The 19,228-nt window shown below is 40.1% G+C and overlaps 1 protein-coding gene across 2 annotated transcripts in view; it reads right to left on the reverse strand.

Annotated features, from left to right (window-relative positions):
• Nucleotides 1-19,228, reverse strand: part of AKAP7 (A-kinase anchoring protein 7) — a 138,210-nt gene that overhangs the window by 57,916 nt on the left and 61,066 nt on the right. For both annotated transcript variants that reach the window (XM_032651566.1, XM_032651568.1), the window contains exon 6: nt 18,392-18,504. In XM_032651566.1, coding sequence (XP_032507457.1) covers nt 18,392-18,504 — 113 coding nt within the window. The remainder of the gene's footprint in view (nt 1-18,391; nt 18,505-19,228) is intronic.

A 19,228-nucleotide genomic window follows, 5' to 3' on the forward strand; every position in this document is an offset into this window, starting at 1 on the left:
GCATTGAGTTTGAACGTGGAAGCATTCAAATCTTTATACTTTAAGCTTCAGAAATAATAAAGTATATCAAGTTGAAATTTGATATACCATGGGAAGAGTAATCATCTCCAACAACAATGGAGCAATGGGTGAATTTTTTAAAGTGATATGGATCTTAACACTTTATAGTGTGTAAAATGTTTTAATAAATGGATGCAATTTTTAAACTTATGTAAAAAATCATCTGAAAGACAAAGGTTATTTGAATTAGAGTAGAGCGGTCAATGGATCGTCCAAGTTCTTCTTTACCCGCCCCTCCTGATTCTCAGTGTACTTTCACAGCAGGAATAGGGCTGGTTGTTGAAAAATTACAGCGGGATGCCCTTGGTAACTTGGTAGTTCCCCCAAATATGGGAAAGAATGTCTTCCCCTCCCCTTACTATACATGGTCTTATACCCATCTCAAAGTCCAAAAACGGTCCATAAGATGAAGATACAGTACTTTACGGGGCAAGTTTACCGGCTGACCGTGCGCAAACTTTTTCTTTAAATTTATATGTATTTTTACATTGCCCTGGAAATACCTGTTATTTGTTAAAACTTAGAAAATATAAAGAATCTAGAGGGGCTTCCCTGGTGGCGCAGTGGTTGAGAATCTGCCTGCCGATGCAGGGGACATGGGTTCGAGCCCTGGTCTGGGAAGATCCCACATGCCACGGAGCAACTGAGCCCGTGAGCCACAACTACTGAGCCTGCGTGTCTGGAGCCTGTGCTATGCAACAAGAGTGTCCACAATAGTGAGAGGCCCGCGCACCGCGATGAAGAGTGGCCCCCACTTGCCGCAACTGGAGAAAGCCCTCACACAGAAACGAAGACACAACACAGCCAAATATAAATAAATAAATAAATAAATAAATAAATAAAAATTTAAAAAAAAAAAAAAAAAGAATCTAGAAAAAAAGAAAAGAAAAATCACTCATGACCCTGTTATTTATATAAAATACATTAACCCTGTGGTGCATATCCTTCAAGTATCCTTTTTATGCATGTGTATTATTATCAAATTATATTTATACTCAAGTGCAATTAGAATATACTCTCCCTTTTTACTCACAAAAGTTACAAAAAAATTTTAAAGAGATATAAAAACAAAAATATTAAATCACTCCAAATTACTACTACTAAAATTTTACTATGTATTTTATTTTTCCTATGCACGAGTTATACCATGAGTACTAACTGACACCAGTGCTTTTTTCCAGTTAATATGTCCTATCAATAAATAATATATTGATGTGCAAAATATTTTTACATCTCCATAGTACTCCATTGTATGGAGATATAATTTATTCATTCAATTCTTTATTGTTGAACATTTAGGTTGGTCTTAACTTTTAATATTATATTTAACATGTTTTGTTGATACATGTTTTTGTTCTATGTCCGAACTGAGCTCCCCATCTTTCCTAACCCCTTCACTCACAGACTTTCTTTCCCACCTCAGTTCGAGTTGATCAGACTGGAAGCCTTGGGGTCATCCTTGATTCTCCTCTTTCCCTCAATGCTACTTCCAATCAAATCCTGTTGGCTCTACCTTCAAAACACACCCAACTCTCACCACTCTCCTGCTACCTTTGTCTGAGCCACCTCTGCTTTTGTCTTTCACCTGGATTATCCCAACAGCCTCCTGTTTTCCCACCGTTGCCTCTTCTAAAGCCAGAGTGATTTTATAAAAACATACATCCAGATCAGGTCATCCTCTGGTCAAAATTCTCCAAAAGGTCCCCATTTCTCTCAAAGGAGGAGTCAAATTACCAGACCGGCCTGCAGGCTCCTGTTCTGCTCTCCCCCTACTTCCTGGGCCTCATGCCCACCACTCTCCCCTTTGACCCCCTCCAGCCTCCCCGACCTCCTTGCTCTTCCGTGAACATGCCAGGCATATCCACCTCACAGCCCCTGTGCTGCCTGTTCCCTCTTCCTGGAATGCTCTTCCCCCAGATATCCTCCTCATTGCCCATCCCCATCTCCTTTAACTCCTTGCTCAAATATTACTTTCTTAATAGGGCCTCACTTAACCATGCCATTTAATTTGTACTCCCCCCACCCAGGAGGTACTCCCAAATCCTCTCTATCCTTCTCCCTTTATACACACTTATGTATATTTTTAATAGCACTTACCGTCTTCTAACATACTCTGTAATTTATGTTTATTTTCATTGTCTGTCATTAGCTGTCTCTCTCCATTAGAATGTGAGCTCCACACAAGGATTTTCATCTGACTGTTATTCTCTGAAATATCCCCAGTGCCTAGAACAGTGCTTGACATGGAGCAGTGCTTGATAAATAATTGTCACAAATGCAAAGGAGGATAAAGTTTCAAGAAGAGGATAGTTGACAATATCAAATGCTGTTCATTCAGAGTTCAACAAGAATGAAACTGAATGGATTCCTTTTGATTTGGTGGGTTGAATGCCTTGAGAGACAGCAGAGCCTAATACTGAGGGTCAGTCAGTGCATGAGTTCAAGTCCTGGCTCAGCCGCTTTTCAGCCATGTGACCTCAGTTTGCTCATCTGTAAAATGAGATTAACAATACTACCTACCTGTAAGTGTTACACGCACTAAACAAGTAAATTTATAGAAGCGCTTAAAACAGTGAAATATGGTAAATGCTGTAATATATTGATATATATAATTACCATTAGTGAAAATAATAGGTAAGATTTCAGGGGGAAAAGGTTCCGAGTAAATGGAAACTGACCATTCTTATTTCTCTTTCAAATGCTTTTTCATTTGTGTGTGTTTATTGAGTGGGGGTGGGGTGGAGTAAGGGTGTCATTCCCTTTGACCAGACAGAAGATCAGTGATAAGTCAGCAGAAAAATCAGGACCTTCAGTTTTCAAGATACCATTGCCAGCATTGTCTAGCCACTATAATCTCCATTTCAGTTCTATAAGATGTCATTGTTTAAAAAATAAGAAATAAGGCAAACATAAGAGCTACTCTAATCTGTTAGGCTAATTAATTTAATTTTAGCAAAAAGTAAGCACCAACTATTTTGCAAGAATTCTCCATAGATGACTTCCGACATGAATCTTAAGGAGTTATTTTTTACCAAAGAGTGAAATGGAATTAATTCTTTAACTCATAATTTATAGAGAGAGCTGTGGTTCAAAGAGGCATGAGGCCTTAGAAGGCACTGAAGTTATATGCCCTGATCAGAAAACATCTTCAATAATAAAGATCTAGAAGATCTTTAAGATTCTATAAGAATCTGCTTTGTCTGATATATAATATTAGCATGATCTTTGTTCTCTGGGGAATTTTTTGTTTGACAATAAATTTTGCAGGATTTTTTTTAGGCTCTTTTGTCCCATGGCAATATATCTCTTTTCTAGTAAAATCTATGTGAATTAGTCTCGCCATCCAGCTGCAGCAGGTGGTGTTCTTCCTTCATAATAAAGAAATGACTATCATTCAAAGAAAATAAACAAGTACATCAAAATCGCATGTCTTTAGAGTAAGACTAGGCAGCCTCCTATTTTCTGAATGGATCCACTGGGTTGTGAAACTAGTCCCAGAGACATCATCCTGGCAAGGTTATATTTTAAAGCTTACAAGGCTGGTTTTCAAGTTTTGGACCACAAATTTCTCTTTGCTTCCCTTTTTCACAGCCCAGACCCTTTCCAAGGTACCTTGTCATTTAAAGAAAGATGGAGGTATAATATGTTAGGAAAGCTCAAAGATAAACCACAGAAAAATGGTTAAAGCCAGGAAAATTTGACCTGTAAAGGCTGAGAGAGTTGAGATTATTTCCAACAATATGTAGGGTATCTTCAACAAAACCACGCTAAGGGTGTTGCATTTCTGGAATTCTGAATATGCCTTGTGATTGTCTAGTACTATGTTTGAAAATTACGTTTGCCTTGGACCTAACAGAAACAGGGTATATTTTTTAAGGCTTCATATTGATAATTGTACCCAATATAACTGACATATCAATTATGCATCATAACATTGAAGAAAAAAATAGGAAGTTAAAGACAGAACAGCACACTTTGAAACAATAAATTAGTGGCAAGAAACATCAAACAGAAAAACTTTTCAAGACTATCCTAATTAATCATCAGAAATGACTGAAGTTTTACTTCCCTTTGGCCTAGTTTCAAGTATTGTTTAGGGAGAATTATCAGTGCTGTTCAAAGCCACTTGGTAACTTCTGATACAATGGACCATGAAATCCCGAGGAACTTCATTCTTGATTGTAACTTGGCATGCAAAGAGGCAATACAGGAAAAATGCCACTGAGAGTGTGATGTGTAGTTTTAGAATCGTCTCATGGCTGCATCTGGTAATGGAAATTATTTACTCGCGAAGCACTCACCATATCATTTATATTTAGTTAAATGATGTATATAATTTAATAGGCACCAAAGAGGGCTCAATCTTATATTACTATGCATCCAACTCTATTTTCAATATAGGAAGGAAACAGAGCCACAAAATATGAAAAATCACATTAATGTGTGAAAATCATTCAGTTAAGGTTCTGAAAGATGAAATACTTATTATTCATCTTTAGTTTCTACAACAAAGTTATTGAGATCAGAAAAACAATAGAATGAGAGTTTTGTTAAGAAGGTTAACTTTTTTTGTAATAGAAGATAATTTCATATTGTTACTTATCTTTTTTTTTTTTTTTTTTTTTTTTTCGGTACGCGGGCCTCTCACTGCTGTGGCCTCTCCCGTTGCGGAGCACAGGCTCCGGACGCACATGCTCAGCAGCCATGGCTCACGGGCCCAGCCGCTCCGTGGCATGTGGGATCTTCCCGGACCGCGGCACGAACCCGTGTCCTCTGCATCGGCAGGCGGACTCTCAACCACTGCGCCACCAGGGAAGCCCACTTGTTATCTTATTATAATAATCGCAACTTCCATGATGAAAAACTAAACAGCCTGCATATCAATCGAAAAAATTGTGTCCTTCTGAGGTTAAACTTGATATTCCTGGAGCTCTGTTGTTTTCCAATAGTTTATTCCTGTCACCCAACAGCTATGAAAGAAAAGTATGTTTCCTGTGATAATGGCATGAAACCAAAATTCAGGATGCAAACTAAGAGCCAAAGCAAATTGGCCTGCCATTTGGGGCATCAGCTGATTAAAGAGGAAGGGTAATCTTTCACACTAATTTTAATAAGTGGAAAACAGGTACATATCTTTAGTGATACGATATTGGTTAAAAGACTAAAATTATCCTTAATGATGAATAGTCATCCTAGTGAAAAGTTACATACTGGTGATTCAAAGTTATAAAAAGATTATATATTGACAAGGGGCTTCCCTGAAGCAAATCTTACTCTACGATTCTTAATGGCTCCATCTCTCAGCAAAACTACATTTTTCACTCTTACTTGTACTGTTTTATTTCCATCTTTCTCCTGATACAGACACTTGATGACCTCCTTGTTGGCTGCAGTCCTCCCTCAGCCCCTCTCAGTGGGGAAAACGGAGACACTTCCCATTCAGGCTCAATTCTACCCAAGCCTGTTCTTGACAGGGATGGAAAGAGACTAGGAGTTTTTACCACACAGCTAATGTTCTCTAGAACAGCATGGTGGTTTGAGAGCCAATGCCCAGCACCCCCGAGTGAGAACTGCCTTGAAGCCTTCCCATCTCCTCCTGCAGCTCTCGGCCAGCCTGTGGGCCTGGGCTCTGCCTCGACCCTCTGTCCAGCAATACCCATTTCCTACCTGCCTGGGGCCCCGACACCCTCCCTCGTGCCTGTCAGTAACTTCAGAGATGAAAAAGTAACAAGTGATGGAAAACAGAAAAAACAGTTGTACTTTGCTCATTGTTTTGTACCAATCTGAAAAAAATGATGCTTCCTACCATCAGTTTAACAATAATAGAAAATACTTACATAGTATTTACTATGTTCAAGCACTGCTCTAAGAACTTATTAACTTGTTTAATAATTGCAATAACCCTGTAAGATTAGTACCATTATTATCCCCAGACAAGGAAACAGTCACAGAGAAATCAGGTCACTTATCAAAGGACACAAAGCTAGTAAGAAGTAGAGCTTGGATTCAGATTCAGGATAAGTGGAGAACACAGATAAATGGAAAAGAACAGAATGATAATATTCAAGCTCTTTCACTATTTAAAATACTAAAATTCTAAGAATATTAATCATTCTTAAGATATAATCATATATACTATCATATTTCTAAAACCAATGTGAAAATTACTTTGAGAATCTCGAGCATCTAAAATACCTGCATTTAATATGTGCATTAGTATTAATAAAGTGATAATTATATGTCCATAGTAAATGAATTTCATAAAGGGAGATGAGAAAGAATTCATAGATGCTACTTCCACATAGTAAAAATCACCCAAATAATCCAGCCTATAAAAAGAACTCTTCTTATACTGCAAATATGCAAATAATCAACTAAAATACTGGCAGAGATTATCTGCATTTTTTAAACCAACTGTTTATTTGAGTATCCAGTATTTCTCAATTCTTCATTTTACCTTACGCTGGAGCATCTATGCATCTCATTTCATGAGGCTTTTCAAAAGCCTCATAAGGCTTTTGAAAGAGGTCATCCTCTTAATCCCTCTATTTATATACTTGCTTTTAGCGCTACTGTTTTGTTTAATCTTGAGGCTTCAGAGAAAGAAAAAGTAGAAACTCTTTACCCTAGCACTGCATCTAACATTTACAATATTGCACCTTTCAGCAAACAATAAGTAGAAACAAAGCTGCTAGAGCTAAGTTTTTAATCTATTGTTGACACCCCCTTCTCCCTGTCCTAACACTGAGAAGAGCTGGATGCTTCTTGGGGTTATCAAGTGACAAGGAAAGCTGTCACAGAGGGCAGGTGATAAGACAACTCCTGGTAGCAGAAGCCGCTTCACAAAAAGCACCAAGAGAATATGCTGTGTTGTTTCCTGGGCCTGGAGTTTCCTTCCATGAGGTGCTGGCCTCAAACAGAACAGAGGAAGAAACATGAATTTGGTCCACAAACATGGAGCTCATTTATACTGACTAACGACATGTTAACTGGGAAAGAACAGGTTGATGGCAACCAGGAAGTTCTCAAGGCCGCAGACTCTGCAACAAGCACATTTATTTACAACACAGACTGTTCCCATATAAGCTCATTCTTTGTCTACTTAGCAAACCGCAATTCCTCCTCAAGCTTTCTCCAAGTATAGCGTAAGAAATCAGATGCTGTTTGGACATATAACTGTTTATGATATTTGTGTGTGGCTTTTCTCATTCCAGTGAAACAAAGAGCCTCGTAACTCAGGCATCCAAGGATGCTTCCTTGATAGCCCAATCTCAGCTGGACCCTCAGCTCCCCTTGATCAAACTCCAGCTGAGTTCTTGGCTCAGCACAGCCTGTGGTCACTCAGGTGTAAACAAACTACAGCCTGCTCCTCCCACCACCTCTGTTTTCTTAATATTTTGCTTTTTGGAGCAAATAAGGACATGTTCTCCTGAATTCACCCGCTTAACCATTTATTTCTACCAACTAAAGATAAAACATGAAATATCCCCCACCTCCCCAAATACGAGCTATACACATAACTTAATCTGTTTCCCTCCTTCGTTGCAACAGCTTTCCCTTCTAATCAACAGTTCTCTCCACATTAAGTAATGCCAGCAAGCCACTGATGCAAAAAACTCTCAGGATCTCAACAACGGAAGAGGACAGTGAAGCGTTCTGCAGAAGCACACTCAGAGATCAGTTCATAGAAAAATCCTAACGAACAATTTCAACTCGGCCTATAACATTGGCCTATATACCGCAACATATATTGTGGTTGAATCCGTTCTGCTTTTATAGCCTAGAGGTCAGAAGCATGGAACCATTCCTGTCAACTGGCTGGATTATCCACAGACAGAATTTCAGACCAAACTATAGCCTCAGATTCAAGCTAAATGAGAACTGAGTACCTAGACAGTGTAGCAGGGACTGTACATTGACAAAATATTTTAAATGTATCCATAGACATCACTAAGTACAGCACTTAACGTTAAGCAAGAAACACCTAGAGCGTTTTTGTAGCTCATTCGGCTCCTATGCATCTAGTACTTTCTTCTTTTCCCACTTTCTTATGAATTAATCAATTTCCTTGACTCCCCTCCCATCAACATTCTTCCTTCCTCCCTCCCTTCATTCTCAGAGGACATCTTACTTCCCCTAACTCATCCTCTTTCAATTGCCTGGGCATATTCCCTGCACACCACTTAGGACAAAGCTCCTTCCTAACAGAAAGGCATCCCAACAAGAACTAAGCTAAGGAATGGGAAAGAAATAATGACACCAAGGTTCACGCTGAGTGTGCTATAGGGTAGGAAATAGGGCAAGCAAGAAAGGTGCTCACCAATACAAGCCTTTCCACTTACTTGGTTGGAAACGTTCCCTGGATATCATATTAGATAAAAGGAGATTTAGCGGGAAAAAACCCACAATAATTGGATACAGAACAGTCTTTAAACATATATCCTGGGAATCACGTGTAGCCCTTAATCCAATTTCAAAATGAATATTTCTCTCCAGGTAGAGCAAGAAATGTATTCATAGATTTTCTTTTTCAATGTGACACAGATTGCTATGTAAAATAATTTTATATATAATATTCAATAGGAATCTTTCTTTTGACCACATTTCAAACTTAATCTAACATTCAATTGTGAAATCACCCTTCGGTGTACTCTTGAAATACAAAATTAAAAGGATTACATAGTTTCTCTACCAGACTCATAGCATAATATATGAGTATTTAATTACATACTGCTTCCCAAAAAGTACAGTAAAAGAAAAAAAAAAGATAACACACCAGCCAGTAATTTTTAGAGATTTTAAAAATTAAGAATCTCTTCAAACTTTCAGAAGCACTTCCAGACTAATAAAATAAGCAGCGGGTTTAGTAGGCAAAAAATAAATAAAAATAGAAGAGTTAACAAGAAGCAAGGAATCTTAGGATGATAGTATGCCAAAGATCATATACACTGGCATACTCCATTTGCTCTTCTACTCTACCCAGTACATTCATCACCCAGGAAAGCTAGACCAGCCAAACCTGACACCATCCCCTGCACGTCTACCTCATCCCTACTTTGTACAATTTAGGCACATGCCAGTAGGGATACATGTGGTAAAAAGCTACAATCTGTTGGGAGGTATTTTTGACATGATTTCCCTATCCATTCAGCTAATTCCCAGGTGATTACTGCCCCCACTTGATTCCTTTGAATTAAGTTCTAGAAATATTTGCACTGGAAGTTCAAGAGCACTAAGTCCTCTGTTTACTGATTATCGGGACAGGCCAGGGAGGGTGAGGAGCAAGATGGAACCCAAAGGGACCAAGTCATGAAAAACAGAATGGGTACGAATAGGAAGAGGACGCTGCTAAAGGTGTAGGGCCACTAGAGGAAGTCACAGAACATTCTCCCAGGTAATGGCTGATTAAGATCCCACAGTAGTGGGCTTCCCTGGTGGCGCAGTGGTTGGGAATCCACCTGCCAATGCAGGGGACACGGGTTCGAGCCCTGGTCCAGGAAGATCCCGCATGCCACGGAGCGACTAAGCCCGTGCGCCACAACTACTGAGCCTGCGCTCTGGAGCCTGCGTGCCACAACTGCTGAGCCCGTGAGCCAGAACTGCTGAGCCCATGTGCCACAACTACTGAGCCCAGGTGCCACATCTACTGAGGCCCGCACGCCTGGAGCCTGTGCTCCGCAATGGGAGAGGCCACTGCAATGAGAAGCCCGCACACCACAACGAAGAGTAGCCCCCTGCTTGCCGCAACTAGAGAGGGCCCGCACGCAGCAACGAAGACCCAACTCAGTCAAAAATAAATAAATCAATTAATTAGAAAAGAAAAAAAAGATCCCACAGTAGTGCTAAAGACAAATGTGAAACCACTCTGAAAGAAATGTTCTGGTCTAAATAATGTTATGTAACAAATTTTTGTAGTCAAAGTCAGCTGTGGGGAAGGCCGTAGCCAAGGAAGGAAGAAAAGTACTTTCACACTCTGGCCATCAGCTTGAGGGCAGTGTAAAGACACAGTTGTACTTAGAAGGCCTTAAAGACGGGTCTCCAAAATGGTGTCACAATGTTTACTAACAATTAAAAATGTTGCTATCAGGTAGGTTATAGAGAAAGAACACTTACTGCAGGAACCAAGCTGGAGTTCCTCTAGTCAAGGGTGGCTAATCCCTCAGGCAATACGAGCTAGATTTGTTAGGTCTTAACTGCAGTTAATGTGAAGTTTTGCCCTGGCAAAGAGACCAATAACATTTTTTTCTTTAATTTACAGGAATAATCAATTAGAAGAATTGAGCAATTTAGTATATTCTATTTTTAAGGTACCTCTCCTCAGGAGAATAAGATTCGACTGAATGGTCAAAATAAATCAGCTCATACTTAGGAATGGAAATATAATTCCAATGTAAACTAGTTATAGTTTTGGATTGCAACCTTACCCTCCCCTCAAATCTAAATGGGGCTCGCAAGAAAAATACAGCTTTACCTTCTTTTATTTTGCAGTTAATTATAGCTAACAAGAGGTGACTGGCCAGTGAGCTTGGGCACTCTTTGCAGTGGTAGAGAAAATCTCATTGCCATTCAAATAATTTTAGCTGGTTTGCTTCTATGTGACTATTCACGTGGGTTGGAAATTAGCTGTTACCTATTAAACAAGCTAATTTTACAGCAACACCATTTTGGAATAAAGTTTACATTTTCTTGATCATATGTTCCCTTTTGCCTTTATCCATAATCAACCCACTACGGGGCTTGCCAGTCTCGTACAAGATCATTATGCTCCATTCTGTCCTTGACTAGAAAAATGAAATCTAGAGAGATCTCAAAATGTCTAAAAATGACTTGAGAAAAAAATGTTGCCATCACTAATGGTAATGGTTGAGACAGAGAGAACATTCATATTTGAATACAGTTAAGGCAAACCCATGCAATTCTAATTACCCTGAATACTTCATTATTGCATCTTTTAATGCAAGCTCTAAAACTGTTTCTTAAATTACACTTAAATCAGAATTTTGCCTGTGGATACAAGTGCTAGAAATAAGTAAAAATGTCCACAGAATCTGTATGTTTGAAGCAAAAGTAACATTTAAGCCTGAGTTATCACAATCAGCATTTCCTAAACCATGTGCTGCCGAACACCAGTGCTACAACACGATGGATGAAAAAAGGCCACGCTGATCAACTACGTCTGGAAAACGATGCTGAAGTAGAATGTATAACTGTTCAAAATATTCACTGCCCTTCTGGTGGGTCCTTTTCTGCACACGGGTTACACCTCCTGCTCCGCTGAACTCAGAAGGGACCACATGACCTGCTTTGGCCAATAAGATGTGAACAGGAATGACGTGTGTCACTTAGCAGAAGCTTTCAGTTTGTGAATCACCAACTCTTTTCCTTCTGCCAAAGACCAGCAAAGTCCTAAACGGAAGCTGCTTGGCCGAAACCCTGAATAAAGACAACAAAGACCAGAGCCACAGATGACCCGTGTCCAGAGGCAAAAACTAAACCTTTGTTGCTGTAAGCTCTTAAGATTCATACTAAACATTCACATTTCGGAGATCCTAAGAAGTCCTGAAATAAAGACCCAGATTAACTTTATTTAACCCATCACTGCTAGCACGCATTTGATCACAGAATCGTTACCTCACATAAAATCCTGAGAAATGTTCTGAGAGAACATTTTCAGGAAATGTCAATGAAGATACTTACTTCAAATCTCCATTCCACTTTGCACAGACTTACTATTAGGTTGACTGTGTCATTTCTTCTAGGGTTTTCAAATTTTTCAAAATCTCTAACAGAATAAGGGTCAATCGGGAGCCATTTTGGTATTCTGACATTAATCAATTCCCAGAATTCTTCCTTAAAACTAATTTCACTTTCTGCTTATTATTTTCTATATTTTTCACTATTCAAACACGTATAAATTACTGAAAGGTTACAAATGAACATTTAGTCTACCTTTGTAGATATCATTCCAATTTTTAAACAATTATAAGCATACTTATTTAGTTTTTTTCAATATATGGAAACAGACAACAGAACAGCATGAAGTTGAAAAATGCATTCAAAACAAAACTGAAGGGCTTCCCTGGTGCCGCAGTGGTTGAGAGTCCGCCCGCCGATGCAGAGGACACGGGTTCGTGCCCCGGTCCGGGAAGATCCCACATGCCGCGGAGCGGCTGGGCCCGTGAACCATGGCCGCTGAGCCTGCGCGATCGGAGCCTGCGCTCCGCAACGGGAGAGGCCACAACAGTGAGAGGCCCGCGTACCGCAAAAAAAAAAAAAAAAAAAAAAAAACAAGTCAGTTGCTATAGATAGTGCTCGGACACACAACAGATGACACAGTTGACTAATAGCACCTAGAATCTCGGAAGAAATTACAATTCCATCTCACAGCAGATTTCATTGAATTTTTAGTTTAAAAAAAAAACACATTAAAACAAAATGTGTGATTTTTAACTAAGAAAAATCCAAAGAGAATTCCATACTATGGCCTTAAATCTAAGTGCACCTGATAGTATGAAAAGAGACTCAAAAACAACTAAAAATTGTGATTAAGTCATTTGGCATTGGGAGATTCGGGAATAGGTTACTGAAACAATCTGCTTTATATTGTACCAAGCGTATTTCTAAGGCCAGCTTTTGTCTGGAATAATAAAGGTTCGCTGATACTAAGGGCACCTAGAGTGCCTTCTTTCAGGGAAGGAGAGAAGACAGTGGCAGTGCAGTCTGGCAGGGCCTCTTCTGCTACAGCGATGGGCTATTCTTCACAATAAGGGTCCCTGTGAAAGTAACCTGCTCAGCCTCTCTAATACCCGCCCTGAAGACACTCCCCTCCCTTTCTGAAGGTGGTACCTGCCAAGACTCAACCCCCCTGGTCCCCTTTTGACGTTTTCCGTGCCTCCTTACAGTGGAGCGCTCACCCACTGGGAGTGAAAATCTGTGGGTGATTTCTGAGCTCCCTCACCAACAGGCCTGCTCCTCCCTGCACAGCCTTCCCCACCCGGAAGCAGCTTCTTGCGCAAGTCCTGCTGGTCCCAGCTGCTTGCTGGCCACACCTGCACATGATGTGGCATTTATAGATTTCTCTATCTCCCGGTTTCACTAAAAATGTAGTCTGTGATATGTTCCCAATTGTCTTTACTGTTCTGTAGGTTTTCCAGGAGGAGAGGTAGCAAGATTGCCACCATACTCCTACCACTACTTAAAGACCTTTCCCCTGTTTGTCATTTTCATTCCATGCATACAAGAAAGCTAATCTACAATCTAAAAAAAATTCTCGGGGACACGGGTTCGTGCCCCGGTCCGGGAGGATCCCGCATGCCGTGGAGTGGCTGGGCCCGTGAGCCATGGCCGCTGGGCCTGCCGTCCGGAGCCTGTGCTCTGTGGCGGGAGAGGCCACAGCAGTGAGAGGCCCACGTACCGAAAAAAAAAAAAAAAAAAAAATTCTCCACGTCAAGCCAAATTAGCCTATTTAGTCATAATGCTTACCTCATAAGACATGTCAGAAGAGCCCAGGGGTCAAGTCATTAAGACCAAGCTCCTCCTTTCACTATGAGTACAGAAGTCAAGAAAGGTAATGAGATTTTGTCCAGGGCTAACCAACAGAGATAAAACAGGAAAACTCAAGCTCCTTCCAATGTATTACAGAGACTCCTTTGAGAAGGAATAGTCAGTACTCCTGAGTTTTCAAATGGTTTATAAAGGCCCATTATCATGCAGACCCAGGAACAGGCGTGGCAGCCAAATTACACCAGGCCAGTTATCAAAATCCCGAGAAAACGTGCGACCTGATAGATAAACGAATAAATAATAATTGGTTGTATGTAAGGAAAGATGACAGCAGAGAGTCCTAGCTGGGGAAGGATGTAGAAGAAAGTTGGAATTTGGTCAATTTTTAAATACAGTCTTGGTCCTGTATATCCAATCACCAAATAACTCAGGGACTGGGTTTTCCTTTTAGTTGTACCGTCAGAACAGAATTTTCAAGCACACACTCTTCTTTTCCACTACCCATTTCCACTCCCACTGATGCCTGCCATATATATCTTCACCCCTAATTCTCCTAACCTCATCATCATATGGTCCAATAACCACCCCCCTGCCCTTGCTATGTGCATATCGAATTCTGCACTCAAAACAAACCAGTCTGGGCTTCCCTGGTGGCACAGTGGTTGAGAGTTCGCCTGCCGATGCAGGGGACACGGGTTCGTTTCCCGGTCCGGGAGGATCCCACATGCCGCGGAGCGGCTGGGCCCGTGAGCCATGGCCGCTGAGCCTGCGCGTCCGGAGCCTGCGCTCCGCAACGGGAGAGGCCACAACGGTGAGAGGCCCAAGTACGGCAAAAAAAAAAAAAAAAAAACCAGTCTAAGTGACAATGGGAGCGAACAATTTCAAAGATCATTTCTTTCATTCTAAAGTTCTCTCACTGACTCTGTGAAAAGCTTCTATAAGGAAGTGCCAATTAATAACCTACAGCTTTGATTTTAAGTGTTACATTAGTAATTTGAAAGAGTCATAACTCAGGAAAGATATCTAAGAAACCCAGAAAAGAATTCATGCTTAAAAACAACTGATCTATCCATGAAAAGACTGCACTTATTTCTTGAGGAATCTGGATCTGCATTAAGATGCATGTTTGATTTGAAACTGGTCTTCTTCTGCCACCAAGTGTTAGCACACACTTCTAACCAACCAGTTTCTGCACTGTTCAAATCACAGAAATACGTCACTCAATGTGAAAAATAAATCCAAAAGAATGCACTGTAAAAAAAGCACTGACCTAAACAAGTAGCAGTCTAACCATGTGAAACAAATATACTCTAAAGAAATTACACAAATAAATAAATTTTAGCTACTCTTTCAGAGACAAAGCAATTTAATAAGATTTTCTGAGGCTTCATTCATTTGATTTAAAAAACTACAACTTTGAAAACACAGTGATAATCAAAATAGCTTTACGATACACAAAACTACTTTTAAGGGAATTCCCTGGTGGTCCAGTGGTTAGGACTCCATGCTTTCACAGCTGAGGGCGTGGGTTGAATCCCTGGTCAAGGAACTAAGATCCCGTAAGCCACATGGCACAGCCAAAAAAATAAATAAACTACTTTTAATACTCTCTTACGTGATATATTCCACTAGAATTCTATGAAACTAAGAAGATATAAAATTAACACATTGACTAAATGCCTCCTGGTGTTAGAAAAATATATAATTATCCAAAAGTCTTATGTTAGAGAACTTAGTTCTCTAGCTTGGGAACCAGAATACCATGCTGTAGCAGAGGAAGTTCCATATCGAGAAATTTGAAGAAGAGTTTCTATATATGTTGGTAGTGTATAGGAAAAGGTCAGGAGGATATACTAGTAGTGGTACCTAAGAGAGAGAAATTATATTGGGAGGAAGGGAGTGGGAGATTGGTGATGAGGGAAAAAAATGTATCTTTCGATCTGTAGGTTTGTATGTATCAATATTTGGATTTTTTACAGTGAGCATATATTAATCTAGCACTTCTGTAATTAAAATAACTTTTAAAATAACAAGTACTTGAAATGAGACAAACTTCCTAATATGAGTGAAAAAAAGTATTCCACACCCCTCTCTCTCTCCCTCCTCTTTTATTTCATTATCAATCTTAAGTAAACTGAATGCTGGTAATACATTCCACTATTGACTTTATCAATGGTCTGTCTCACCCTTGTAAATGAGTAGACCCAGAATGAAAACCTAGAAGAGAATTAGTGCTGAGAGAGGAAAACAGACAGCTGGAAATGTAAAAAACAAGTTAAGAAACTAAAGAGTCACATATTTTAAGATAATCTACATTCCAAACCACAAAGCATAATAAAAATCTACTGATGTGTATGCCACCTTTTCAAATTGGTTTTTAACTTCTGCAGTGGACCCACTGATTTGCTGCATAAAGAAAATACTGGCTCTGCATAGCATAGGGAGATCAGCTCGATGCTTTGTGACGACCTAGGGAGGGTGGGAGGGAGGGAGGCTAAAGAGGGAGGGGATATGGGGATATATGTATACATATAACTGATTCACTTTGTTGTACATCAGAAACTAACACAACATTATAAAGCAATTATACTCCAAAAAAGATGAAAAACAAAAAAAGAGAAAATACTGGCTATTTTAAGCCTGTACATCTCAAAGTATACTACTCTTCAGACCATCTGGATCAGAAGCCCTGTCACACTTACTGAATGAAAGCCAAGGTCTTAGGTCCAATTCCAGATCTGAACTTAGAGAATGGAAATCTGCAGCTTCAACAAGTACACCAGGTGACTCATGAATGCCAAAGTTTAAGACGTATTTTCTTAAGCATTCAGAAACACTAACCATCATAACAGTAAATAGGAACAGACTGATTCCACAAATTAAAGGCAAATATTCTTATTTGGCTTTCTGAAAGACCGTAAGATCTTAGTTTATTTTCCAAAGATTAACATTCTAATCAAAACAAAACGCAACGTGATTTAGATTTTATAGAGTCTTCAAGCAGGGACTGTTTCTATTTTGATCATCACTCTATGCCCAGCACCCAGTGTCTGACACATAGTAGGCACTTGATAAACAGTTGTTGAATTAGTAGGATTCGGACCAAGGAGTTCCCCACATAGAGAAATGAAACTGGATGGACAGGACTTGGCAAGTGGGAGGGAAGAAGATGAGACTGAGAATGAGGTAAGAGGGATTCTGGACGGGGCTCTGCAACTGAGGACGATGTGATCTCATTTCAGTCACTTAACTTCTAAGTCTCAGATCCCTTTTCTATAAAGTAAAGGAGCAGATTCTGTGAAATCAACTGCCAAGAAATCATTTAAAATGCATGCAGTCTGAAACGTTGAAATACAAATTCTAGAGTTAATTTAAACATCCCTTTGATAAACGTCCTTGGGTGCTCTCATTTCAAAGTTAATATTATCAAGACAGAAACATTTTGAAATGTGGGTATTACCTTCACCACTGATTTGTCATTCTGTGATTAAGTTTGATACCATTGGGAAGAGGACAATCCATTTGAAAGCAAAACAAGGAAGATAATGAGTAAAAAAAGCAAACTGTCAGTCTACAGGTTTTGTCAGTTGTTATCGTTCCTGATTCCCAAATCTATGATTTACACAAATGATTTTACCTAAATATTCTGGAATGGTACCTAATATAGTTATTATTTAATTTGGGCATAGCTGTTAAAAAAAAAAACATGCAAGATATTGGTGGGGGGGGGGGGGATTTTTTACAGTAGTCTGTAGAAAACTCATAACCACAGGATGGTCAACCACCCAAACACATGTTTTTGCAGGACCAAAAAGACTTTCTGAGCACAGAGACATCAAATACAAACTGTTGAATTCAGAAAAAAGATCTACTTACTAATAAACATGACCTTCATTTATAGAGCTGCAAATCAGTCTTAACTGCAGCCAAGAGTCATGGAGAGCAGGAACGATTACTAATCTGCATGCCCATCTCCAAAACTCTGGTACCTCAGAGCAGGTCAGCAGATGTCTTAATTTGCATGAGAACCTCCCTAGGCTGAAATGGGAAAAAAAAAGGAAGGGTGCCCTTAGGATTCCAAGCGAACTGCTCGTGACTCCAGAGAAAAGTCCAAAGTCACTCCAACCTCTGAGAGAGGAGGCAGTGGCCTAGGAGGGCAGAAAGTCACCCTGAGATAGGGGAAGTCAAAAGACATGTCCCCTGGCTGTGGCACTGCTGACCATTCTCAGGGAGAAGTACTTTTAAGTACTGAGCTGGGGAGTGGGGCGCCCTTCTGTTACCCTCTTACCCAGTCCCTGGAACACTTGTTCCACACCCTCGATGGAGACAACTGATGAAAGAGCAAGGTGGCTTTTTGGAAACCTTGAAAGAGCTATGTAAAAGGGGGGCAGGGCGGAGCCTGTCCCACCTTGGAGAACCCAGCCTCAGGAAGCAGCATCAGTGTATGCAGGCCAGTGGAGAAAGCTCTGAGCACAGCAGGCTGCCAACAACCAGAAGCAAGGAACGCAGCGAAATACAACTCCAGCACCGCCCCCAAGGCTTTTCCAGGGACGAAGCAGATGTGGCAACCGATGAAGCAACGGTAAGTGATGGTCAGAGTGTGAAGCTAACAGCCACGGTGGCAAAGGAGGGGACAGCTGCCATGGCCTCCATGGAGGCTCTTGAGACAACTCAGCATCCTTGGGAACTGGAACCAGACTGACTTGGAATTCCAGGAGCAATAGTGGCAGGGGTGCCGAAAAGCACTACAAATGTCCCTCATGCCCCAACCATGCTCAGGGCTGGTGTGGCTAACAAAGCAGGGCTTATAGGAAAAATGTCCACTGACCTTCTTCCGGAGCCATGGTGCTTTGGACAATTTCATGAAGGTCAAATGAGGCTTAAAAGGTCTGCTTTCTCCTGCCAAGATACCTTTTTCTTGAAATGTCCTTTTTGCAGCATCTGAAGAAAATAAAAAGCACAAAAATGTTACCATATGATAACCATATGAGACAAGAATCTAAAAAAGAGTGGATATATGTATATGTATAACTGAATCACTTTGCTGTACACCTGAAACTAACACAACATTGTAAACCAACTATTCTCCAATAAAATTAAAATTTTTTAAAAATGCAACTATAACACATGGCAGTCTTTAATCATAAAAATGGCATTCCAAAAGATAACAAATTATCTTATAAGGATGATTATAAACCGGTTTGAGATTTTTTTAAGAGAGGAAAAAACACAACATGTATGATAACAAACACATTATGACAGTTAAACCTGCAGTGATGTCAAACTTTCGGTAAAGCACACAAAAGCCACAATTTGACAAGGAAACATTTAATAAATAAAATAGCTCTTGGCTGATATGATGCAGATTTCACACAATATCCCAGTGGAGTCCATATGTATAAAAAAGGACTAGCTTATCTGTAAACCCTCATATCTAAAACTTCTGCTTCTAACCAAGATAGAATAACAGGGATCGGATTTACCCTCCCATCTAAAACAACCAAAAAAAAGGACGAAGTATACGAAACAATGGTTTGCAAGACACTGTACACCAGGCAGTGAAGGTCGGTGATCCCTCAGAGATGAGAAACAGACAAGGTAAGCCCTACAATTGTCCAGCTTACGTCCCTGGGTGTCTAGGTCTCTGCTCAAGGAAGAGAAACCC

The sequence above is a fragment of the Phocoena sinus genome, chromosome 12 (genome assembly GCF_008692025.1).
Source record: "Phocoena sinus isolate mPhoSin1 chromosome 12, mPhoSin1.pri, whole genome shotgun sequence".
NCBI classification, from domain to species: domain Eukaryota; kingdom Metazoa; phylum Chordata; class Mammalia; order Artiodactyla; family Phocoenidae; genus Phocoena; species Phocoena sinus.